We start from the raw sequence: 25,517 nt of genomic DNA on the forward strand, positions 1-25,517 counted from the left end.
CCAATATTATTTACGTTTAAACCAAATTTTGACATGCTTCTTTCTTCTTACGTTAAATTATTAAACTATTTTGACATCAAACTTGACTAACTATATTTATTTTTTTGTCTATTTTATAAATCACATTAATGTAACTAACTAATTTGTGATCAAATACATCAATTATGACGAAATCTAACTCACAATTAAAAAGATTGTGGGTTCAAATCTCACAAATGTTGGTATATAATCTACTTTTAGTAGTAATGTCTGTTTCGTTATTTCCTTTGAATATGTTAATCGATTTAAAAATATTGATATATTTAATTAGTATTGAGTTTGAATACATTGAATGATATGGAACGAATTGAATCTTATCGAACAAAAAACTTACATATTTTCTTGAAGATGAGTACTTATTAAACTCAAACCCATACATAATTTAATGCACATGAAACTTAATAATAGCTTAATTATGTTAGGAAGGGAAGGATAGATGTACATATGTTACTATCACAAACCTTTGGCCTGAGGCCAAATTAGCTTTAATTAAACAGATATTTCCAGTCTGGTAAGGATGAGGCTAACAAGTGCCAATTCATCTCTGGATGCACATGCCACAAATTAAAACCAATCAGACTCTGAAATAAACAAAGCTTTCATGTGACTGGGTAGTAATTATAATTTTACAATTAGTATGATTAAACTAAATAAAATTTTAAAATAAATCAGAGACTCCTATGTTTTTTCTTTAAAGAAATTTATAGTATATATAATATCTTTTTAAATAAATCAAGTAAAATTACATCCTGATTTCAGTCATTAATAATTAATTATAGCTACCAATACACTTACTATGAATATTAATTATTAATAACTAATCAACACATATAATTGAAATAGACACATAACTGCTGTTAATATAGAACACTTAACACCAACCACATGCTGAAATTTTAAGCTATAATCTTAATTATAATCATGGTATTTGTGCTCCCAATTGATTCAAGTTTGATCAAAAAAATTCTTTTTTCCTATCACATCAATTATAATTATTATACTTTTATCTCGCATCTGATTGCGTCGAGTGCTAAAAAAATCTCATATTAACCAGAATCATATCATCTCATTTTTCCTCACTACAGTGAGATGATTACAAGGTATCTTAGGCTTAATCTCTTATTTCCTAAGCTTATTACAAGACAATATTACCGAACATGCATTTTAGGACATATTAATTATAAGAAAAAATTATTTTTTTAGACCTTAACTTAGCTGTTATGAGTTTTAGTCCTATAAGTATGTTTTTTTTTTACTAAGTCCTTTTAAATTTTAAAATTGATGAGAAATAGTCCGAATTAGGGTGTTCTACATGATTTTCCAGCGATATTTTAAAAATCAGCATGAAATTGCTCACGTGGCAGGCAATTTGTTGGATGTCTGGCAATTTATACACGTGTACAACCATGTGTTATATAATGCTGACTAGCCATTAAGTACCAAAATTCCAAAAAAATATATAAAATTTTAAATTTTTATAATTTAAATTAAAATTACAATATAAAAATTAAATATATTTTAATAATTACATTATTTAGTATAAATAATAGTAACTATATTTTTATATTATAATTTGTAAATTAAAAAAATAATTTCTTTAACTTTTTAAATATTTTTTAACTTTCTTCTAACAACTTATATTTTTAATTTCTTAAATTATTTTTAATTAAATTAATTAATATTTAATTAACTTTTTTTTTCAAATTGGCGGCAACAGTCATCACCGCACCCTCCTCACCTCTGGGCAGCGCCAACCGACTGCCGTTGCCACCGCAGTGGAGGGCAACACCTCCGTCGTCCTCTACCTAGGACGACGGCCTCCATCGCCCTCCACCTCTATGTCACCCAAATCTATTTCTGATCTAGGGTGTCGTCGTCGCCCCTTGTGCAGTGGACATTGGGAGAGTGGGGGGAATTTTTTTTAAATAATAATTTTATTTTTATATTTTATAATTATACATATAATATAATTTAAAATTGGTTAAGTTTTATTCTTTTTAAAATATGTCGTCCAACACGTCTTCCAACTCATATTCAAAACTACATAGAATTAAAACCATATATATACAAACCAATTTGAGTGTTTTCTGCAGCAAGTTTAAGTAAAATAATCTGAAATTACCATCTTTAATTATTGGCGTGTGTTGGCCCTTAATTAACGGAAGAATGCTTGTAAAATTCCGTCCCTAGCTATTTGCCTACAATTAATTCAGAAATGATGAGCTGAGGGTCATGAGACGCTTATAACAACTTGTTCTTTGTCCACCGGTCAAACAAATATTTTTAAAATGAATTATAAGCGTGGGAGACTTAATTCCACTTTTAACTTAGCAAATTAAGTACTATAAACATTGTTAATTAATTAGCATAATAATGCAATCATATATTAGATGAACTACGCAGACGGCAACTTATTATAAACTAAATCCAATCTGCAATTTTTCTTTTAATTTTCCATACTTCATATAAATTTTGTAGTCTGATGACATTTGTGTGTTTTATGAGACAATGTGATTTATTAGGGACAACATCTAGCTAGCCGAGTTTCATGACTATAAAACTGTCACAAAAACTAATACTACTAATGTAAAATGTATTAAATATCGTGACTTTATCCCATTGCAAAAAGAATAAAAATTTCGAGACAGACGATTTCTTTTTTTAATTTTTTTTTTTTGTAAAGAGACGGACAGAATATGTCAGAACATTGACACTTATAGAAAATTATCTTAAAAGAACCAAATTGAAGAGCATGTAACAATCTCCTCAACGTCCAATTTTCAAATCCTAGATAGAATGATTGCTGGAATCTTATTTAATTTCAAGATAAAGCAAATATTTTATTTTTCAAGACTTGTGGTTGCTGCATATAATATATATATATGGGCATGTCTAATTAAGTAAATAAATGCAACTTCATGAATCTTGTATTGATCGAATCGAGGTATTACTCAATTTTTAAAATATTTGATATATATAATTATTTCGCTTTTGTAAATAAATAAAAAATGCAATTTCAATCAAATGATTGCTAGCAATCACACTGAAGATTCATTAGTGTGAAGGGTAAATAAACAGCAGTTAAAACAAGACAGTTTATAAGCTATATATGAATGGCAGCATTAGATTGAACGTTGCCGGGTGCTTGTGCATGCAGTTGTTGACCGAGGAGGAATGCTTTCCTAGCTAGAAATATAGTCTAACATGTCCAAAAAACTTCAAAATTTTCAAATTCTTCTAATTCGAAGAAATTCATTTTTTCAAATTTATCGATCCAAACGTAACTTAATATTCGTGGCTCAAAATGTTGAGGCCTTTACTTGGGCGCAACGCGAATCTAAGTTATCCTAGCTATATATACAAGTTGGTTCCATGTCTGAATATTTCTTTATTAATCTTTTCGTGAAACAGTCCAATTTATATAAGGTTGGAGTCCAAGTTAGGTCGAAGAGAGTCTCAATTCTGGAATGTGTAGTGTGGTTGTCATGAAATTAATTATATATATATATATATTAGTGTTAGAGGCAATTTACAAAAGGAGTCAAGATTAGTCGCAAGCACACGCAAATCCAAACGATAAGACACATAAGAGACGCCCAACTTTCTGCACCTACACACAAAAAGCTTAAATATAAGGGGGTAATGTTTGTCCTCCTCATCAACTACATACAATATTAATAATAATAATATGCACAAATTGTCTCTATTAAGACATTCTACTTAACACGCATGTCTTCATTCTCAACAGGTCAGATTTAAACAGGGATGGCCCCTCCCCATCTTCATCTTTCTTTTATTTTCTCCTTTAACTAATTAAAGAGACACACACAAAATGACAGATGCCAAAAATTATGTGAAACAGATGGTTTTTAGATTATTCACTAATTAATTATGTAACTAGAAAATCAAATTTAAGAAATCCCTGACATTAATGGTTTGATTTAGATGCAAATTGGACATTTGAAAGTTTAGTATCCTTAAACAATTGTCTGCATACAGTACACTCCTCCAAGTCTCAATAAAATATATAAGTCTTTCTTTTCGACTCTTACCTAATAATTCCTCATAAAAATTATAATTAATTATTTTGAAAGGATGGGAAGAGGAAAGTAACTACTTAGACCAGCTTATAAAATTAATTTAATATTAATTGTGCACTAACCATATCGTCAACGTCCAAAGATTTTAGGAGATTTTGAAAATATGTGTCGGTAATTTGTGAGCATAGAATAATCATAATAATATTGCATATAGATTTTAGTAATATGGTACGACAAAATTTAGGTGAACCAGATAATTATCGTACACTTAAACTAATCAGTATTATATATATATGTTGATTGAGTAATTAGAGTTTTCACTTGTATTTTCATCAGCACACTTCAAAGATAAGCGCAATTAAGTTTAACAGAGTTCTCAAGTGGAGGGATGCAAGTTTGCTGTTGAAAATTACCATGCAGTGCGTGCAAATGTGTGTTTGCGTGCCTGATGAGCTTCTGTGCTTTAGTGGTGAATTATTTGTTTCATTTCCTGTCGCTGTGTGTTTGGCCCACCAGGTGGCTGCTGCTGTTTGGTTGGTTGATTCATTAAATTTTGATCTTTCAGCAATAATTAATCGATTGAATTAACATTACTTTTCTTGACGAAAGAAAGAATACCTGTAGATTTCTTGACAATTCATGTTCTGAATAGACAGTGTCACGTAGATCAAGCCACGATGGACACATACACATTTTATCACTTTCTACTTCATTTAATATCTTGATTGCTTTCTATCATTTCGACTCAAAAATGACTTAAGCATCAAAGAGTCAATTAGCCTAACAAGCTTCTCTTTTTCTCAAAATTCATATTACTTATCAAGGTAAGCACAAGAAGCTCGTGTCACAAGACCTCAAGCGAAATTGCTACATTTGATCTGGATTAAAATAGTATGAAATCGCTTTTCATCAAAAGAAAAAAGAAGGGATGGGTAGTCAAATGTTAATTGGTATTAGTTCAAAATCCAATTAATCAAACCCAAAAATATGTTGATGTCCAAAGAGAATTAGGGTTGAGGAAATACTAAACTAAATTCGAGTCTAATTTAAACAGAAGCCCAACACACATTGTTCCTAAACAGGCCTGTGCAAAGCCCAATATCCTTAATTAGTAGCACAAAAGAAAGAGCAAGGCCGGCGCAGTGAACGAGAAAACACTGTCTGCCACCCTTTATCATGGAAATACGTACAACTGCCTGCGCGCAGTATGTTCCTTTCCGTCCGTCTGCCCTTAACCTTTTTCTCACCCCAAAAGCTTGACATGTTAATATTAAAGTGGTAATTGGAGAGTCTTTGTCTATTAAGCGCCCTCATCGCATGCATAGGGTATTAATTATGAATGAGTTGGTGGCTATATATACGTACGTACTTTAGGTAGCCATCTTTTTCCACCCAAATTTGTGGTGAAAGGCTTAACTAATACTAAATTGGAAATTCGTGGACCATATTTTGTCTGTTTAATTGATAATTGATTGATACTTAGTTACAATTTCATATGTTTAATTAGTTTAACGGAAAATTACTATATGCACCAAATCGAGATATAAATTTTAATTTCCATCTCTTCATATTGTATATACATTGAAGAGGATTGATCAAATGTTAATATACATCGGTTCAATTAGTACAAATGGACAATTTTCAATTAAATTATCATAGGTATCGGTTCTCTTTTAAAATTGTATTGATGGATATATTGCAAGTAATTCTCTAAATACCCTATGATTTTGATTGTTCATATGGCCTGGCCTTGCAGCAGTCGAACTCCTCAAGCCCTAGAGATCGTGATGCTTCCATGGAGCGATAGGACCGGAACTCTATCTAGCGGGCCAAGGCGATTCCAAAGGTGCGCTAGTTCGCTTGGAGGTGCTCTCATGCAGTGCTGCGCACTCAAAAAGGCCTACGCTGCCGAAGAATCAAGGTGGATGGAGTGTGTGCCATGTGTGGAGGCGTTGAGGAAGGCCTGTAGCACGTTCTAGCCAACTGTCCCTTCGCACGTCTGGTATGGGTCCATATCACATATCATGTGTGAAAGACTGGTTTAGGAGGGCGTCACGGGATACTTGATTGAGGGGAGTTCGTGGCATTCCTTACTGTGTTGGTTGCTTTGGACTAATCATAATGAGTGTCTATACGGTGGTGGAGAGGCGGACGCCCAAGCCCTTATTTGCCACGTGCTGCATCCACTTAGTTTGGGTGGTGTTTGCACTTAATTATATTTTCCGGCTTATTCCAGAATTGTATTTAGTCCGTCCAACTGCTCTTGCAATTGTATGACATTTTTAGCTTAGTTAGCTGCACTGATATATATTCGTCTTAGCTTTCTTCTGGAAAAAAAGTTCGAAATCACCGAAATATTTTATAACAGATGGAGAGGGAAAGATTCAAATAAAAGAGAAAATATATATAGAAAAGCCGAAGAGCAAGAAAGAAGCCACCAAAAAAACAAAATCTCTGGAGCATTAACAGTACTAATTAAGTGGTCGTTGCTTAAAATTATACCTTGTTTGTATCCACTCATTGCATAAGAATTAGATAAGTTTAACAAGAAAGCTCGTGTTGGTTTCATCTACATTTCTGACTTTCATTTGATGAACTGTTCTAGAATGTCATAATTACTATATTTAAATCTTAAGTGCAGAATGACTTGAGCACTATAGACTTATAACATAAGATAATCCCACCATTGGCCCTTACCTTAGAATTAGATTCCAAATATTTATATATGTCCAACATAAATTTTAAATTAACAACCACAATCATTTCGATTGGCATTTCTTTTTTAATTCGTTTAATAGTTAAGTATAGGATGCATCCATAAATTAATTCAAACACGAGAAATTTTAATTTGGACACGATTCGATCAAATTTGAATTTATTATGTGGCATATACTTGCAGTACGACAAATGTACAATTTAATTAATCAATTATATAGCAAATATATATCATACTTGCTTTGTAATTAATTTGATTGGACCAAATCTGATCCAAACAAATTTTTTTTATAATTACATATACATACGTACAAAAATATTGCCTATTATTCTCACTTCACTTGGCGCCGGCCTTTCAAGTACGTACCCAAGGATTCTTAACTTTGAGCTCATGGCCATATGTATATGAAAGCAACAAACCAAAACCATTTGTTTCCTAACTTTGTATATCAAAGTAAATAATTAGGTGGCTATAAATACCGGAGGCCTAAAGGCAACAGCTGAGTGTTTTTTCTGGCCCCGATCAGGAAAACAAATAGGTATCAAGAATCTGAAGAATTAATTATGGCAAAGGAAGAGCAAAGTCGCAGCAGGGAGCAAAGATGGACTCTCCAAGGAATGACGGCGCTGGTCACCGGCGGCACCAAAGGAATTGGGTAATTATATCCTTCATAAGTTACTGCAGATTTGTATATAATCGCTGCACTGATTTTGTGTGTGTGTGTGTGTGTGATTTCAGATACGCGATAGTTGAAGAGCTTGCTGGATTCGGTGCTACGGTATATACTTGTTCGAGAAACCAGGCTGAACTTAGTGAAAGGCTTAAAGAATGGGAAGGCAAAGGGTTCAAAGTGAAGGGTTCTGCATGCGACTTGTCCTCCAGCCCGCAACGAGAGGAGCTCATCCAAAGTGTCTCCGCAGCCTTCGATGGCAAGCTCAATATTCTTGTAAGTAGTTTCATTCACATTTCTACAACTATAATTAATTGCCAGCCGACTGTGGCTGTGTTTCTTTTCCATTTCTAATCACATTTTTCCCGAATTCTTCACCACGACAAGTTTCTTCTGAATTCCGGAAAATAATGCATTTTTGCAGTCAGGTTTTTCGTTGATTAGTTCATACGAATTTTTTCTTTGGTTTTTTTCTGTGTTCAAACATTAACATTAGGTGCGTGTATTGTTGAAATAAAGTGGTAAGATGAAGCCAAATTAAATTAGAGTTGAATTTAGGGAATATATCATTAATTTCCATCTAGCTGTATGGTTTAGTTGGGGATGGGGACATCAACACTTAAGGTAGATAGATGTCTTTTGTTGACAAACATAACATGTAAAATAATTATCGTATAGGAACTGAATGAGACTACTGACAATGTATATAGAGTTAGCGATGTAAGAAAGTTCAATTCGCCGGCCCAAGAAATCTCATTACATGAATAAATTATTTTGTAGGTGACTTCACCCTCAGTTTCTTATTACCGATTACTCTCTTAAATTGGTAAACTCAAAAACAGGTGACTTCATCAGTTGTTGTCTACCAACAATATATAAATACTACACTCACCCAACCTCATCTCTTCTTCATTTCCTTCGCAATCCCCTTGTATTCTTGAATTAGAGGATGTCTGCCTGAGCTTATAAGCTCTTTAAAATATTTTATAAGATATTTGAGAGTTTATAAGATCCAATAAAGTGTTTGGCTAATTTTTTTAAAAAAAAATCTTATAAGATCTCAAAATAAAATGTTTTGGATCTTATAAGCTTTTTAAAAGAAAGTTAATTTTCCTAAAAAGATCTTATAAGTTATATAAAATTAATATATTATAAGACAAAAGTATCTCTGTATATACACTCTCCTCACTCACTCTTTCTCTCTCACTCACACACACACACACAAAAACACACTTTTTCTCTCTCTAGAATTTAAAAAAACTTTTTTATTATTTAATTTTACTAACATTCAAAAAAGAAAAAAATACTCAATTATTTAATAAATAAATTATTATAGTTAAATAAAAATAAGACTGGTATTGATATTATATTTACTGAAAAATATAAAATTTAAGATATTATAAATTATACGACTATAAATAATTATTACATAACAAAGAAAATATAAACTATATGTCTAAATTAATATTCCACCAGCATGCATGTACATATATATTATTTTTATTCAAAAATATAGGTAATAATTCGATATTTTTTTATTGTAAAAAGATTATCTATTAAAATTATTTTGAGTTAAACTAACGAGTAGTATTTATAAAAGCGTTTTAAAATTCTTTTGAAGCAAAATAAGCCAAGAAATAATAACTTATTAGATTTTAATAGTAGCATTCACATTTTAATCATTTTACCAATAAAAGACCTTATTATGCCAAATAACGTAACATCTTATAAGATGTTTTCACATCTTATTTATTCAAATACTTTAAAAGCTTATTTTTAAAATAAGATCCAACATATATGTGTACGTATTTGTTTATATAAGTGTGTGTGAGAGTGAATAAAGATAGACGCTAGCTTACACAGTCGTGGACCGTCATTTGTTATATTTTAAGCTGCTTATTACGCGTCCGAATCACTTGAAAATCTTGCTAGTTTTAATTAATCATACACTTGGCTTATTAAAGCATAATCATAAATTAATTATAAGAGTCACTGTTTTGATGAGCTGAGTATACAGAGGAACAGGCTGTTTTGGAATAAGCACACCGTACGTGTATATAAGTTGTTGTTTAGTAATTTATAAGAAATAGTTATCAAGTGTTTGTTAAAACTTAATTAGAATGAATAATAGGTAGGTAGGTGCCGGAATAACTACTAGCTGAATTGATTAATATATATATATATAGGTGAATAATGCTGCAATGAGTCTGCTGAAACGAGCTAGTGATCATACGGCTGAAGATTACAGGCGTATAATGGAGACGAACTTGGAGTCCCCATATCATATCTGCCAACTGGCTTACCCTCTTCTTAAAGCATCTGGATTGGGAAATATCGTCTTCATTTCTTCTGTTGCTGGTGGAGTTGCACTCCCTGCTATTTCTGCTTATGCTGCATCTAAAGGTCGCTCTACCTACGCCCATTAATTTAATTATTATTCAATATTTTAATTTGCATCATTAATTAATTTATGTATGTATGCATCTGTGGGTTAATTGTGATTAATATTTGTTATCTCTCAGGTGCCATAAATCAACTCACAAAAAATTTAGCATGCGAATGGGCTAAGGACAACATTCGCACCAATACTGTAGCACCATTTGGAGTTAGAACCTCCATCCTCAAACCTGTATGATTCCTCACATCATCTCAATTATATATATTTAATTAGATTTATTTTTTATTTTTATTTTTATTTTGATCATCCTCATCAGGAGGACATAGATCCATCAATTCTGGAAATGTTTATCCCGTTAATGGGTCGGACTCCTATTGGACGAATAGCAGAGCCTGAGGAAGTTTCTTCGCTGGTTACATTCCTTTGCCTTCCGGCTGCTTCCTACATCACCGGACAGGTTATTTATGTCGATGGAGGATTTACGGCAGGCAGCTTCTAGCTGGCAGACTTTGCTGGATTTAATTACTTGATTATATCAATCCTGGATTTTCAGTTTGTGAAAATAATGCATGTTACATGATTTTTTATGCCAAGATATGTAAATTTTTAAAAGACTGTTATAGTGTTTTAATTTGTGGCATCAGCTTCTTACCATTTGCATGCCGTATGATGTAATTAATTAAACAACAACTTCCGACTGAGAACAAGTGAATATCAATTTCCTGGATCTTGGTTGTGGTACTGATAAGGGAATAGCAAAATTTTGCCTGAAAATAGTCATGAACTGATTAAACACTATTTGGATGTTGATGAGGAAGAAAGAAAGAAACACCATTACCAATTATTAGAAAACGTTCTTGATAGATATATATATATATAAAGTAATCCTGAACCGAGAAATAGGACTGACATGCACGGACAATAATAAGAAATTACAAAAGGAGTGAGTGCCTTGTTCCACTCCAAACCCACCTTGCTCACCCAAATTCTGGGAATCTGCAAACATGAAGCATGTCCGACATAATTTTACATTGACAATGGAACAATAATCAATGTTATATATATATATAGAGAGAGAGAGAGAGATCAGAATTTTATTATTTTTTTAATGAAATAAATCTTTGTAAGTTATTTTATATATTAAAAGATTAATAATTAATTTCATTAACTGCAATAATTAAATTACTAAGTTCCATTCGCTTTATGAGATATAACAATATTATGAGAAATTTTAACAAGATGCTTGTGCGAGGTATTATACTAGCTACTAATAAATAAGACCTTATGACATTTTTTAAAAAAAATAAAAAACACTCGTTTTTTTTATGATTTTGAAATTTTTTTCACCATTAAAATCCAAATGATACTGCACAAGATCAATTAGCCCGACGGGAAAATAAAGAATTCGCAAAATTGAGAATGATGGGCTTTACTATTAATTAAAAAAGAAAAAAAGTGATGGATGTCTGATTACGGAGAGACAACACATACTTTTTCGATAGATTAATGATGCCGAGTTCCGGACACCAGCAATTTTTCTGCAGGAAAACGCATTAGGAAACGATTAATAAATAAGCTGGCAGAGTATTGGTGTTTGCGGATGTGTAGATTAAAAAAAGTGAAGACAAGTGTGTAGTATCAAAGATTTCTTGCTAGCTTTTGTAGTTTACAATGCTGGGTTTGTCTGAACTGTAACCCATATAACGTATAATATATGATAGTCGATAGGATTATCAAATTGAATTTAGCTTTTTGCATGCCGATTTGCTGTACCTGCTTATGTATTTGAATTGAGTTGAACTTTCTTCGTTCTTGGATAAACTGTCAGTGGAGAAGAGAACCTCAGTTTTATTAACATTACAACACGTGCCTTGGATTTCTGTAGCTCCAACTTTCCCTTTCTTCAAAGTTTTATACCATTTGGATTTGTCTTTGTATGCAAACATGACTCAACAGTAGTTTATATTTGATAATGGAATTATAAAAGTTTTGAGATATATAGCGATCAGAGCATCCTTCTTGTTAGACTACTCTGGGCGTGAAGTTATGGCTAAGTGGATAATTAAGGAGATGTTCTCATTGTGTAGCTAGTAGTATCTAAATGGATTACTCAAATCCATTAAATCTTTGAAAAAGTCGCCTGTCGTCAAATACGACGACACTGACCTCTCTGTACACAACCACCTTGTAAAAGAATTGGCTCACATGAAAGAGGTTTTTCCAGAATGCAACATTGCTCGTCTAGCGTACAGACATTTGTCTTCCCATGGTAATATCAGCTGGGTTTCTTGTTTCCAACACATTCTAAATGATTATGTTACAGCTCAAACTAACAATATTGATCCCAATATCATACCAACACTGCATATGACTATACAGCAGAATCCTACAATCAGAACTGAAAGGCTTAAGTCTTGATTGAGACAGGCAGCCGACTTTGTTGCAACAGTTGCATCAGTGGCCAAAATATATCCAGGCGATGGAAGCTTCCTGACGTCTGCATGGAAGGACATTGGGAATATAAGATAAGAAATGTAGCATTATTTATGCAATATAATGAAGGTTTCTAGTTATTTTGCCTTCAATCATATTATTTTCTAATCATGTGCAACTTATGTTTTGTAAGAAAGCAATACCTCAACAATGAAGCGGGCCCATGAATTATCAGAGCTTCTTTCCATCACACCTTGGAGGATAGTTAATTGCAGACGATGAATCGCATCAGCAATTTCCAGAAAGCGACCATGGTCAGGACACAGCATCTGGTTAAAATACAAGTCATCAAGAAGCAATTGAATCTCACTAGTCTAGTTCATAAACATCAATTGATAGAATGATGAAATGAACTTGCTTTTCTGCCTTCTGAAAGACAAAAATACCTCTATGAGCATGTGTCCAGAGTGTTCGAGATCTTTCACAACTATGGGGCAAAACTGTTGGTCAGTTCCCAATTCTATAGCCCAGCTTTTCCCGTTCTGATGGCCGTAGTTGACTTCAGCTGTTCTCGTCGCCTTTTCATCAGCTTCCTGAGAAGAAGTTCAGAATTTCATCTCTCCATTAGTTCTTATTTGTCAATCGCGTGCAAAACAATGAGTCGGGTAACAAAATTCTAGATGATGGTAAAAGAGGGTTTTCAATTTTCCAGCCTTTTTATGTCCATGTGCTTTCTTTTTCTTTTCTCCATATAAACTCTGTCTTTTCCATTGACAGCATTGTAAGTACAGTGTGCGTAAAATCTTATCTTAGTGGCCTGTCTAAGCTGCAATTGGATAAGCAATTATTGAGAATATTAGCAATTGCCATAGTATTTCCATGCATCTCTGCTCGGATTTCGCCTCTACAAAACTGAACAAAATGCCCTGACTAGTATGGATCCCAGAAACAATCTTTCTTTTATAAATATAATAAAACACCACTTTTAGACTTGGTATTAACAATTTTCTGGAGGTTTCTTTTTGTTGATTCCCCACCCCAACAGTGCTCAAACACGGTGGAGAACAGCATATTCATTTTGCCAAAGAAACATGATCATTTAACACAAAATACTCTCAAGAAAATTGAATGCATAAACAGATGCTATCTTGGCATGCAGGTACAGGGTTCTGGAATAAACTTACCTCTTCAAGAACTTGGTGTCTCAATTTATTGGCCTGATTGGTAACATTTCTTAAAAAGAGCATGTGCTTTATGGTCTTATCAAGGAGTCCATCAATGCTACACTGCACGCAAAGTAGAAAACACAACAATAAGCACTTGAAAAGATGGAAGAAAGGAATAATAAGGGAATACTCAAATGCAAATAGCACCCACCTTTTCAGTGCTTGGGACAAGCTCCCGTAGCTCCTTGATCCGGTCTTGAATCAACTGTCTATCCCGTGGTCTAGACCTTTGATTATCCCCTGTGTGGGCCTTTCTCTTGTTGGTAGTTGATAGTCTTGACAATCTCCCGGAGTTCAGGGAACCATATCCTTTTCTATGTTGCTTCTTATCAGATAATGCACAAATCTTGCTTTCAACTGAGGATGCTGCAGTATCTATTCCCTCAGTGATAAATTTGGATGTCAAGAAGTCCCACTGAATTTTATCTTCTTCCGCTGGCACACAGTGTTTGGTTTGATCATGTTTTCTTGAGGACGCCAAATCTTTTCTCAAGGACATACCCACCGAAGTAACATCAGATTTGTTAGATGAATCATCATCAAGACTGCTGGATGCATTAGCAACAACAGCTTCTAAGAGGTGTTCCACATCCACTTCTTTCATAAGAATTCCAACAGACTCCACTCCTGACATACCATAGGAGGGCTCTCTATCACCAACTGAGCGGCAAGCTACATCATGACCTATGGATGTGCCATAGGTATGTTGGTAAATGTCATCCTCTACAGCCATTCCAAGTGCTTTGTACAGTTCACAGTCCACAGGAAAGCTGAAATAGTCACTTCCATTCTCACAAATGGTGCCATTGAAGTCAATGCCTACAAGAGTTGGATCAGTTGCACCTTCCTCAAAGTTAAAATCCATCAATTCATTCATGAAATTCCCGTACATTTTCCTTTCAAAGTCGTCACAATAAGGGCCAGCCCTTAATATTTCTTCATGATGAAAACATTTTAAAATCTCATTTTCAGTTATGAAGGATTTGTTATCTTCACATCGCAGCTCACATGGTTCAGCTACATGAATCATACCCAAAGATTGGTGCCTAAATTCACTTTCAATCACATTTTCAAGAGTGTCTGCCTCCTCCTGCACAGATGTGTTGCAAAAATCTTGGACCATGGGAACTAGTGTCATCTGATGATCAAACATGTCGCAATCTTCTGCCCTGACAGCATGAATGGCACTATTACCCTTCAATGCTTTCTCCACGGTAATGGTTGATGGTTCATCTAAAATTTCCATGAAAGGAGACATAGGGGGAAACTGCTGAAATGAATATCTCCAGTCACATCCATCAGGTTTCCCATGGGTCTCAAACTTAACTTTGACGTGAGCAACTAAAGCTGGATCTTCAGCTACCTGATTCATTCATTATCAAATTGAATTTTAACAAGGCAAGCACTACTGAACTCAACGTGCCCACACACAAAGAGGACAGAGACAACAAAGGGACAGTCAGACAGGATTCCAGCACCGGGAGACACTAATTTGACTTCAGAAACGAGAAGATAGATGACATTTATTAATTAGTCCATGATCCAGTTATACACCATAAACTATTTGTGGGTCATGAAAAATGTAATAGGACTAAAGAAATAGACTATAAAACCAAAAAAATTTAGAAATTTAGAGGGGGGGGGGGGAGTTGTGAAATATCAATGTTACGAAAACAGAATACGAACCATTTCTATAGATCCAAGCTGTAGAACCCCGTGCGGAATTACAGGCAAAAGCAATATTGTCTGCACGCATCGCAATAAAATTCATCATGTGTTAATTTTAAGTGTTTATTTAACTCAGCAAAGACTTAAACCATGCATAAATAACTCAAAGCTGTAAAAAATAAAATGTGATATCAGAAGCACAGCAGAGAATATAAGAAAAGGCCATCATCTAATTTTCTATTTGCTTACTTTTATGCCAGCAGCAAATTGAAGCAGCCATTCATCTGGATACTGTTAAAAGAAGAAACTGATAAGAGCCTGTTTTCATACTTAAACAACAAACTAGAAGCATAGCCAGATTGCAAATTTTGATCCAGATACAGACCTCAGGGGCTAAAACGGAATTGAACACATCAGGTGCTATGTTGTCTGCATAAATCCAGCGAGTGTTTCCTGTAAAAGCAGCTTCTCCAACAACCCTGTTTATTGCACAACAAGAAGATAGTTCATAACATAGGATGGGCCTTCTCTATTTAGTTTATGGTCTATTCAACTAACTAAATCTTGGTTCAATGTTAACCATTTTCACTCGACACATGAGCTCTGAGCAAGCTACCATGTATATATATCCCCTTCTCATCGCTGAACAAAGGTCATTCAGCAACATACTTAGAATCAAAGGGAGTGTCAGTAAGGGACAACAATGGGGTTCAAAAACCAAGTATGCTGTATAATCTGACAACCATTTGTTTGGCCCACTAACAATTTGATTTCAGTAATTCATCCCAAAAAATGTAACTTATTTTACAGGACACTCAAGGTCCTAATCACTAGATGTCAAAGCCCATTTCCTGCTGCACCATACAAATCAAGTGAAAAGGATCCCAACTATCTGAAAATAATGGTTTCTTCAAGGTTTTCCATTTCTCTTCTAAAATATATTATCCTCTATTCCTCTCTAACCAAGTTTACAACTTAGTTCACAATGCTGAGTGATCAAATGGCTTGTGACAACATACTGAAAACTCTCACATCTGGGTTGTGATGAAGAAAGAAAAGTTTCAAGCGCCATCAAAAGACAAACAAATGATAATGGACAAACCCATCCAAGCCTAGTTAAACAAAAAGGTATTAGACAATACAATAAGTAAATAAAATGAATTGGGTAACATAAAGGATCTCCCTTTCCCCCTCCTCAAATAATAAAATGCATTCCGTTGAAAAGAGGGATGAAGTTTACCCTTTTCCCATTACATGAAAAGCACTTGACATTTCTGCTACTGCAAGTCCAACTGAATATTCACCGGGAGCGGACAATATCTTATATGACTTTTCAAAATAGAGAGCATCTGGACCCACCATGGGATCTCTCAGCCCCAGATTGTCAAAGAAACCATCTTCCCATTCCAAAACCCTGAAATGGAAGGTCATTTGACATTTTAGATAATTTAAACTTTTGAATTACCACAAAAGAATAAAAAAAAAAGCATAACTCTGTCTCGAACAGAAACAGACATAATAAAGCATATGCAAGACTTTCTTTTTCTTTTTCCTATAATAGACAATTAAACATAAAAATTGAGACAAGAACCCGCTGTGGAATAGAACCGACTTTGCCCAACAAACGCTTAATTTAAAACAAAGAGAGTAGATTGATATAGAAAATGCAGGTAGAGATTTGACTTACATTTCATGTTGATGCTTAAGCTTCCAAAACACAGCATAATTCCAAGGAGAATTACTGCAAAGACTTTGGAGAAATGATCCCAAGAAACTCATCCCCATGGATTAATATGTTATGAAAAGAAATAAATACCCAGTACAAGTTAAAAAGGCCAACCAGCTAAACCAAAAGAATTACTAACTCCCCCGATATGATCCTCGTCCTGCCTGTACAATCCGTAGACCAGCTCTTCGTTTCATTGGTGGCTCCATTGGTTTCAGTAAGTCCAACATTTTATATCTTCCCTTGACTATAACTGATTTTGATGTCACCGTTGTAAAGAATATTAAAGGAGAAAATTAGTTGGAAGACAGAACAGAGACTTTCTTGCCAGTAATCTCCATAATCTTGTAATTCAATGATTTACGAGAAAACTGAGTGATAGCCAATAAAAGCAGGAGGGATGCTCCAAATTGAATCACAGAAAACTACTAAGTACTGCTTTTGAGTGAGAAATGTAAGGAGCTCCAATGCAGCTTTCTGCAAGAAATATAAGAAGCACAAAGCTGTAACTGTTACAAAACTTCAGAACTGCAAAATTCACAGAAGAAATAGCTCAGAAATATAAAGAAAGATAAGTTATCAGAAAGAAAATTACAAATAGTCCTAACTAAACCAAAAGAGCAAAACAATGTTAGTCTCTATATGTTTCTACTCATATTATTAACCATAGGTTTTTGTTTCCTTTTCTATACCATAGCTGCTTTTGTTCTCCAATAAAATTTCTGTCTTGAAACTAGAGACTTTATTCCTGAATAAAAGTTGGATCAAATTTCCATAGCATATCAACCAAGTTCGCTAATTAAAACGGTCAGCATAAATAAATCAGAACCCAACAAGACACTTCACGCACCACTCTACAAAAAATTACACCCCCATGTTGAATTGTGAAGCTATTAAAAAATCTTCATAAACAAGACCTGGTCCAAAACCACAATTAAGGTAAAAACAATAATTCACCCGTTAATTTCATCAGCAAATGTGCTAACACTTGGTGATTCTATTCTGTCGCTCCTAATTCATCAACATCATACAAAACTGAAAAAGCAAAACTCAACTTAAACACTAACAAGAGCGGAACTTACAGTGAGTTGCAGTTCAAATGACAGAGTCGTGATAGAGTTCAAACTCATGAGCCTCCATTTCTGATAGTTCACAGAAGAGCAGAGATTTCAGGTCGATGCAACTGCAAAATGGGTCTGGATTTTGGAATGATACGAAAATCTAAAGGAACGAGGCGACGATGCCTTTTGCTTTTTGGTGGGAAGACTTTTTAAGAGCGAGCGAGCGAGCGACTGTTTATTTATAATTTAGAATTTACAATAATAATAATAATAATATATTTTAAAAAAGAAAAAGAAAAATTGGGCTGGTGGCCCAGTAGGTGAGTGGGCTATTGTTGATTGGGGAGAGGCCTTTTTATTCCCCTATCTTGTCGTTTTCCGGATTTCAAATATGTTCAGAGTTGGATTTAATGATTCCTCGGGAGGAGTGGGATTCCGCCCCCCACTTTCCTCTCCTCCGTTGAATTTACCTTCTTTTCTTTTTATTTTAATTTTAACAAAACAAAATAGGATGAAGAGCTGACTTGCGCTGCTGCTCCCGCCGCCTACTACCCACATTTTTATTATCCTACTAAAATACTTTCATAATTAAATTATTATTTCTTTTGCTTTATTCAAAAATACAAACTTCATCACTAGAGTTTGATTTCTATATATTTTGGTGGAGTTTGCTAAGTATATTTCAAATTATTACAACAAATTTATTTTATTGTAACAAAATAGTGATGTATTTATATAATAGTTGTGACGGGTTGTTTTTTAGGTAGCCATCACAAACTGTCTATAAAATTTTGTTTACATGATAAAATTAACGTTTCACAATAAAACATTATGAATTAATTTTCAAATCTAAATACATTTATTAATTTAAAATTAATAATATATTAATTTAATTTTTAAATTTAAATATATTGAATAATATAATAAATTACATGCTAATAAAAAAAGCAAAAAGTAGGCATCACAACCTAATAAAATGTCAAACAAGTAAAAGAGATGGAAATGGGATGAGGTACAAGCTGCAATTTTAGCTTAATTAATATGAGGGCATAATAAAAATAAATTGTAGCCGACTATCTAATAACTCAACTACACGAAACCTTCAACAAAATATTACATTTATTACTAATAATTCAAATACAGTAAGTCAACTTATATTGCATTAATTTTTTACTTGAGGTGTAAGACTATAAGCTAATAATTTTTAATTCTTTTATGTGGTTAATATCTGATTCTTTATTTTGAAAAAACAAGGAAGAAGAAGATTAAGACGAAGCAGGTTTTCAGATGAGTTTGATAAGTTGAGGGGATGTGAAGTGGCTCCTACCCATTGCCCTCCCATTTTCAAACTACATATCAAATCAATAATAATCACTATTCATTATTTTTCTGTTATAATATGTGATTTATTACATAATTCAATATATTTTAAATTTTAAAATTATTGTTTTGGTAATTATAATGAATAATAAATGAAGTGGATGATGCAACTGGATTCCTCCTGTTGTGGCCGGAAGGCTCCTTCAGTTGACCTAAATATTTCTTCAAATTTCCAGAATTTCACAATATGTAAGTAAATGATTGCCACTATTATTATTTATAAATAATTAATGACAACACATATAAATGTATTGTCAAATATCTGTCTCATTGATAATCTATATTGATAACTTAATACATAATTTTTTTTTACTATTAATTAATTATATCGCGACCAAATTAAATTATCATAGTTGAAAGTGATAATTTTAAAATTTAACACTTAATAATTTATTATTATTATCGAAGTGATATCAGTTCATCCAATAATAGGGTTCACCTTGTTGTTTATAGAGTGAGATACGTAAGGTCAGCGGCGGGCGGATGAGGACAGGATGGTGGGAAAATTCAACAACATGAACAAGACAAGGACAAAGACAAAGAGGGCAGTTGAGAGTGGGTGTTGGTCCGCCGAGCTGCTAACAATCAAGTACATCAACGCACCTCCCGTCCGCATCCTTCCCCTCCACCACCAACAAGAATCCCACTCAATCTTAGCCCAAAAATATAAAATTAATTTCTTTGGTTTCTGAATTTTTTTCTTTGAATTAGATCTTAAACCGAATTCTAATTAGTTTTATGAATTTTTATGGTCTGATTGGCTTAAAACGTGAATTAATGCTAGTTAAGACTGATTAATCATCCATTCACTTAATACTACCCAAATAAATAATACGAAATTTCACCTTAGAATCTAACTACACAAAACAAATTCAATGATTGGCGTACCAACTAATTATACAAAAAATGAATTAGATTAATTTTTTATTTCAATTAATATGCAGTATGTGTACAATAATATATATTATAATTTAAAATAAAAAATTCAATTCCCATGAAAGAAAAAAAAGAAAAGGACCTGTAGAGTCGGAAACAATAGAGAAGAGAAAGTAAAAATAAAAATCAATAGGGATGGGGGGGGTGTGGTGGTGTATGCATGATAGTAGTGGACCAATTGTTTGTATTTGTGTTTGGTAATTAGTGAAAAAGGGGTTTGGGAGGTCGGGACCCTATATTTTAGGGTGGTCTGCTTTGATTGGCAGATGCACAAGGAGTGTGAGTGAAGCCAACTTTAGGCCCAACATTATCATTGCATCAGCCATTCCAAAGACAAACCTTCAATCCTATGAACTCCAAATATTTACTGTAATAATTTCCATGTGGACCAACTCTCAGATTCATTACAACCAAATGCATTTTAAATTGTGTGTAACATTAATTTATTGTGCTAGCCAGCCTTGGTCGGTTTGAATTGAGGGTTTTTGACTGAAACACACCACAAGAGCAACACAAAGTCAAGTTTGTTCTGAATGTTGAAATTGATATTATCTGTAATTATTCATTAATTAATCTAAATTCTTATATAATTTCTTGATTGGGTACTTTTACATGTTGCCGTCTCTATTTATCTATCGTTTTGCTTGTTGATGATAATTCAATAATATCATGCGTTCCTAATATTGTACGACTCTTAAGATAGCATATATTTTGTGTTCAACTTTAGTGTTATTTCTTATCAGATTGATTTTATTACAATAAAAACGACAAAAAAAAGGGCATGCTTCATGTTTTATGTAGGATAAATTAGTGGTAATCCGTTGTACGTGACGAGTCATGACCCGGAATATAACCATCATGAAACTCAACGTTTATTAATTATTCCGACGGACAAAGAAAATAATTAGGCGGATGGATGAACCTTGCATTTTTCATGACAAATATTATTACGTATTACCAATACATGTATTACATTAATGATATCATATTCTTAATCAATCCTAACACAGAAGGCATGAACCAAATCACAAGATTCATAGGCGTAAGGATTTAGACACAATGCACCAAATAAAAATGAATGAATAGAACTCCTTTTGAGATGCTCTTCCGAGGTTAAAGCCACACGGCATCTGATACGTGGTGCACTTTTGGTTGGGACCATGTATGAATGTACGTGTAAAAGGGTGGAAAAATAGGGAATTTTTGCCAGAAATGAGGAAAACATGAATGATGGAATTAAACTAGCAAGGCACAAGTGAAGTGAGACAAAGGGTTCGTCATGCGATTGGGCGTAAAAGGGCAGTAAGCATGCGTGTCTCCAAGTCAATCTTGCAAATGCTCCTCCAACAGTACTCGCCACTCGCCAGCACCTACCACACCACAGTTGGAAACAAATGAAAAGATAAAAAGGGACTTTCACTCACATGCTCCCGCTGCTTCCCGTTTCCGTGCAGCACGTCTGACAATTTGCTGACAATCACTTTGTTTAATTTAATTTTTAGTTTGATTTGTTAGAATCTGTTTCTTGGTAATTCATAAATTCACCAACATATAAGAAAATCAGAATACCTTCATAACTAATGTTCTGGTTTTTCAGAGATGAATTTTATCCTTAATGCGGATTCAGTGCTAGACTTTGTAGTTGAACATAATTTCACCATTTTGAGACAGCAAACCACCGATAAATGATTTAAATGGAGTCGACTCAAAGTCGAGTAATTTTTATATTTTTAAATATATTTTATTATTTTTGTGCTAATTGAATCATACTCAAACATAGTTTAAAAGTTCATCTAACCAAAAATTTTGTTCAAATTTGATTGATAAATCTAACAAATTAAGTCGAAATTAATTTTTATTAATTAATTGCAATCGAATCTCAAGTAATTTAATTTATTTTTCACTAGCGATTTGCATCTCCAGCTTCATTCAGTGAGCTTAAAAATCCAATCTGGGCTTCTTCTCCAGCAAACTGGCATTTTTGCTTTTTACATTGGCCCATAACTTTGTCCAGTGGACTTATATCACTTCACATAGATAGGCCCAATCCAAATTTCGACTCTTTCATTATGATTTATTTTCTAATAGGATATAAATATAATGACGGCATCTTTCTTCCTTACCTAACCTTCGTAAATTACAGAAATTCTTACTCAAATTAGATTTGACGAAACTAAATCAATCATATAACAAATGTAATATATTTTTTAAGTGATTGGTCATTCTTCTTGAACTGTACATTAACACAACAAGTGTGTGTGTTACTCTTATCATACAAGTGATTCAAATTTGACCAAATTCGATTGAACTAGAATTTTAAGACAAATTATATACGCTCCATCTCTAGTTTGCTGAATTTCAACTTGGGTTGAGGGAGATACCTTTTAGTAAAAGAATAATTTAGATGATGCAAGAAATGACTTCATCCCGGTGCCATACTAAACTTTAATTAAGTGGATATAATCATCAAGCAGTTGAGGCCCCAGATTTAAGTCAATTCAACTATAATAATTTAAACTTATTTTATTTTTCTTCTTTTTATTATTATATATAAGTGTGGTGTCACACTTGATATAAGATCAACGCCCCTTGTATTTCAATTCGGACCAAAACTATCCTTCTCCAACTTGTCCGTGACTTCCTCTCCTCTTCAATCTCTCATTTCTGACGTGTAGTATTACTAAAATATAGCTATTTTATTTTAACATTAATGGATTGTAATTATGTTTTGCGTCCCGTTAATTTCTTTCATAATAAGCCAAGATTTTAAATTGAGGGTGTTTGAATAATATTTTTTTCTAAAAGATTTGATACATCTTATAAGATATTTCTTAAATTCGTAATATATCAAATTTTATTTTAAAAATAAATTAATTATGTGTTTAAGTAGACTAAGATGATAGGGCTTGATAAATATTATTACAGCGACAATTTGGTATTTGTTCTAGAGGAGTTTATTAAATTTTAAAAATAAATTAAATAACTCTTTATTTTTTAGAAGAGTTTATGAGCATTAAAATCTTATTCTTGGTGTATAACGTAAAAAAACTTTCAGATCCAATCAAAACAATGTGACTACTCTGCACGATGGATGGATCGATGACAGAGATATCGATGGCCTTCCTTTTTCAACTTTACTTAATTAGCAGTAATCATATTGGATCTAGTATATAGCAAGATTAATACGCATAATTAGGTGAAAACTCATTGTCCTAAAAGTTTCTTCTTCAAGACAGACAGACACTACACACCTCTCTTCATTATTCCAACCATAGGATTAAAGACTTGTGATCTATAAAAAGCATAAAACAATTCTGTTTTAGACTCCGTAGTTCAGCTGTCCAAGAAATGTAACATTCACACATAAATTTTTATGCTCCTCAAACATGAATCACATGACATTTCCGGAGAACTTGAGATTGATTCATTACCCTATCACAGAAGATATTGCTTATCTGTAACATTATCTATATATATTAATTCTATCATCACTCAGTGGGTGATCAAGTCTCGTTCGTGCAGGCATGAAGAAAATAACACATTAGCTAAATCTGATTCTTACAACTTTATTCTTTTCGAAATTCCTAATCCAGACAGTGACATATATTTGTGTACTAACATACGCGTGGCGCCCGTTGTTTTAATTAATAAATTAATTAATGGTCTAATGAAGATGCGGAAGATGTGTAATACATTATTTTTTTGATAAAGAATTGAGCTATAGAGGTTAAATTATTTCTTCTTCAACCAACCAAAATATGATTAAAGGAAGGATTAGGGGCACTGGAAGAAAGTTTAAGAAAAGCATTATAGTGAGTGTAGGAGATAAAAATATTAGGGTTGGTGAGATGTAATGAGAATGTAGTTAAGATACAACTTTCAAAGAATGGTTTCAAAGGTTCGTGCGCAAGTGTCGATTTGCCTCCAAGCCCCTTTCCATGCTTAATGGTCAGCTTGTCTTAGCGTAAACAGCTAGGCTCCAACCCAACCCATTACGACACGTCATCAACCCCCCCCAACCCCACCCCGTAACCCCTTCCTTTTTAATCCGAGTTCAAACACACCCGTCACTGAAAAAATTACACACACAACACACACAAGGAGATAGAGAAAAATGGAGGGATTAATTCCATTTCTCTATAGAGCAATCATCCAATACAAAAATGGAGGAGAAGGGGTAACAGGGACATGGGGAAGCGAATCGCCGTCAGCTTCGTATATGAGGCTTCCCGGTGACTCAGGGCGGTTTTCCACTTCCGATATGCAGCTTTTCCGACCAGCTGATTGTAGCTTCTCCGCCTGTTCACCGACTCATCGCGCCGCCACCAAAAGGGTTGTTCAGTCGTCGGGGCAACACCAGTTGATTAATTCTTGCCGGGCTGTGAAGTGATGATGATTGAGACCAAATATTACAAGTTACGTACGTGCCTAAGGAAAGCCGAGGGCACGTAAAGTTTCAAGTCGCCAGGTGGTTTCCATAATTGTAATAATAATTAAGCAACTTTCCTTTTCTTCCTCGATCATGGTGATTTCTCAGTCTTGATTGTGTGCGTCAACATGTTTCATACTACACGTGTATATCTTTGGTTTGTGGAAAACCAGAAAGGGTCCACATACACAACATATACTTGTGTTGTGTATTCTGTAAGATGTCAAATTGTAGAAAGTACATATGTTTGTGTAAAAAGTGCAAAGGAAATTAATTAGGTTGGTGTGGTTATTGCATCATTCTTTAATCTTTTATGTTTCGCCATACAATTATGTTTCTTCCACTAGCGAAGCACGCTCCATTGCATCTATAATATAAATTTTTATTACATTTTACTGCATTAAGTGAAAGTAATATATTAAGATCAAATGAATAAATTATCAGAATTAATAAAATCAGGTAATTATCTTGAATGTGTTTGAAGTTTTAATATTGAATGCATTCTTTAAACAATTAATTACTAAACATATATATGTATATATGTAATAAACATATAAATCGCCTGTCCAAAAGGAAGTAATATTTTTTAGGACAGAGGACTTACCATTTTCAATTAACTAGTGTCCAAAATGTGATTTTGCTTCAAATCAGATTTGATTGAATCAAATAAATCACATAATAAGTTTGATATATTTTTTATGTGATTGATCATTTCTTCTTTATACGTGAATCACACGACAAGGGTATTAGATTTACTATATAATTGGTTTTAATCTAATTAAATTATGTTTCAAT

The 25,517-nt window shown here is 33.4% G+C and overlaps 2 protein-coding genes across 2 annotated transcripts; one reads left to right on the forward strand and one right to left on the reverse strand.

Moving 5' to 3' along the window:
* The first annotated feature begins 7,134 nt into the window (after nucleotides 1-7,134).
* On the forward strand, nucleotides 7,135-10,590 carry LOC105174480 (tropinone reductase homolog). The gene is made up of 5 exons (XM_011096601.3): nucleotides 7,135-7,450; nucleotides 7,534-7,741; nucleotides 9,652-9,868; nucleotides 9,988-10,094; nucleotides 10,180-10,590. Exons 1-5 carry the CDS (start codon nucleotides 7,359-7,361, stop codon nucleotides 10,360-10,362), a joined length of 807 nt encoding a protein of 268 aa, XP_011094903.1. The 5' UTR covers nucleotides 7,135-7,358; the 3' UTR covers nucleotides 10,363-10,590.
* A 1,367-nt stretch (nucleotides 10,591-11,957) lies between these two features.
* Nucleotides 11,958-18,191, reverse strand: LOC105174482 (transcription factor LHW). Its single transcript, XM_011096603.3, has 11 exons — nucleotides 17,999-18,191; nucleotides 16,878-17,393; nucleotides 16,431-16,604; nucleotides 15,576-15,669; nucleotides 15,440-15,481; nucleotides 15,209-15,268; nucleotides 13,674-14,885; nucleotides 13,481-13,582; nucleotides 12,743-12,889; nucleotides 12,500-12,625; nucleotides 11,958-12,360 (listed from the first exon to the last, which is right to left on the reverse strand). Exons 2-11 carry the CDS (start codon nucleotides 16,973-16,975, stop codon nucleotides 12,271-12,273), a joined length of 2,145 nt encoding a protein of 714 aa, XP_011094905.1. The 5' UTR covers nucleotides 16,976-17,393; nucleotides 17,999-18,191; the 3' UTR covers nucleotides 11,958-12,270.
* Between the last annotated feature and the right edge of the window lie 7,326 nt (nucleotides 18,192-25,517).

The sequence above is a fragment of the Sesamum indicum genome, linkage group LG11 (genome assembly GCF_026168435.1).
Source record: "Sesamum indicum cultivar Baizhima isolate 11 linkage group LG11, ASM2616843v1, whole genome shotgun sequence".
In the NCBI taxonomy this organism is placed as follows: Eukaryota; Viridiplantae; Streptophyta; class Magnoliopsida; order Lamiales; family Pedaliaceae; genus Sesamum; species Sesamum indicum.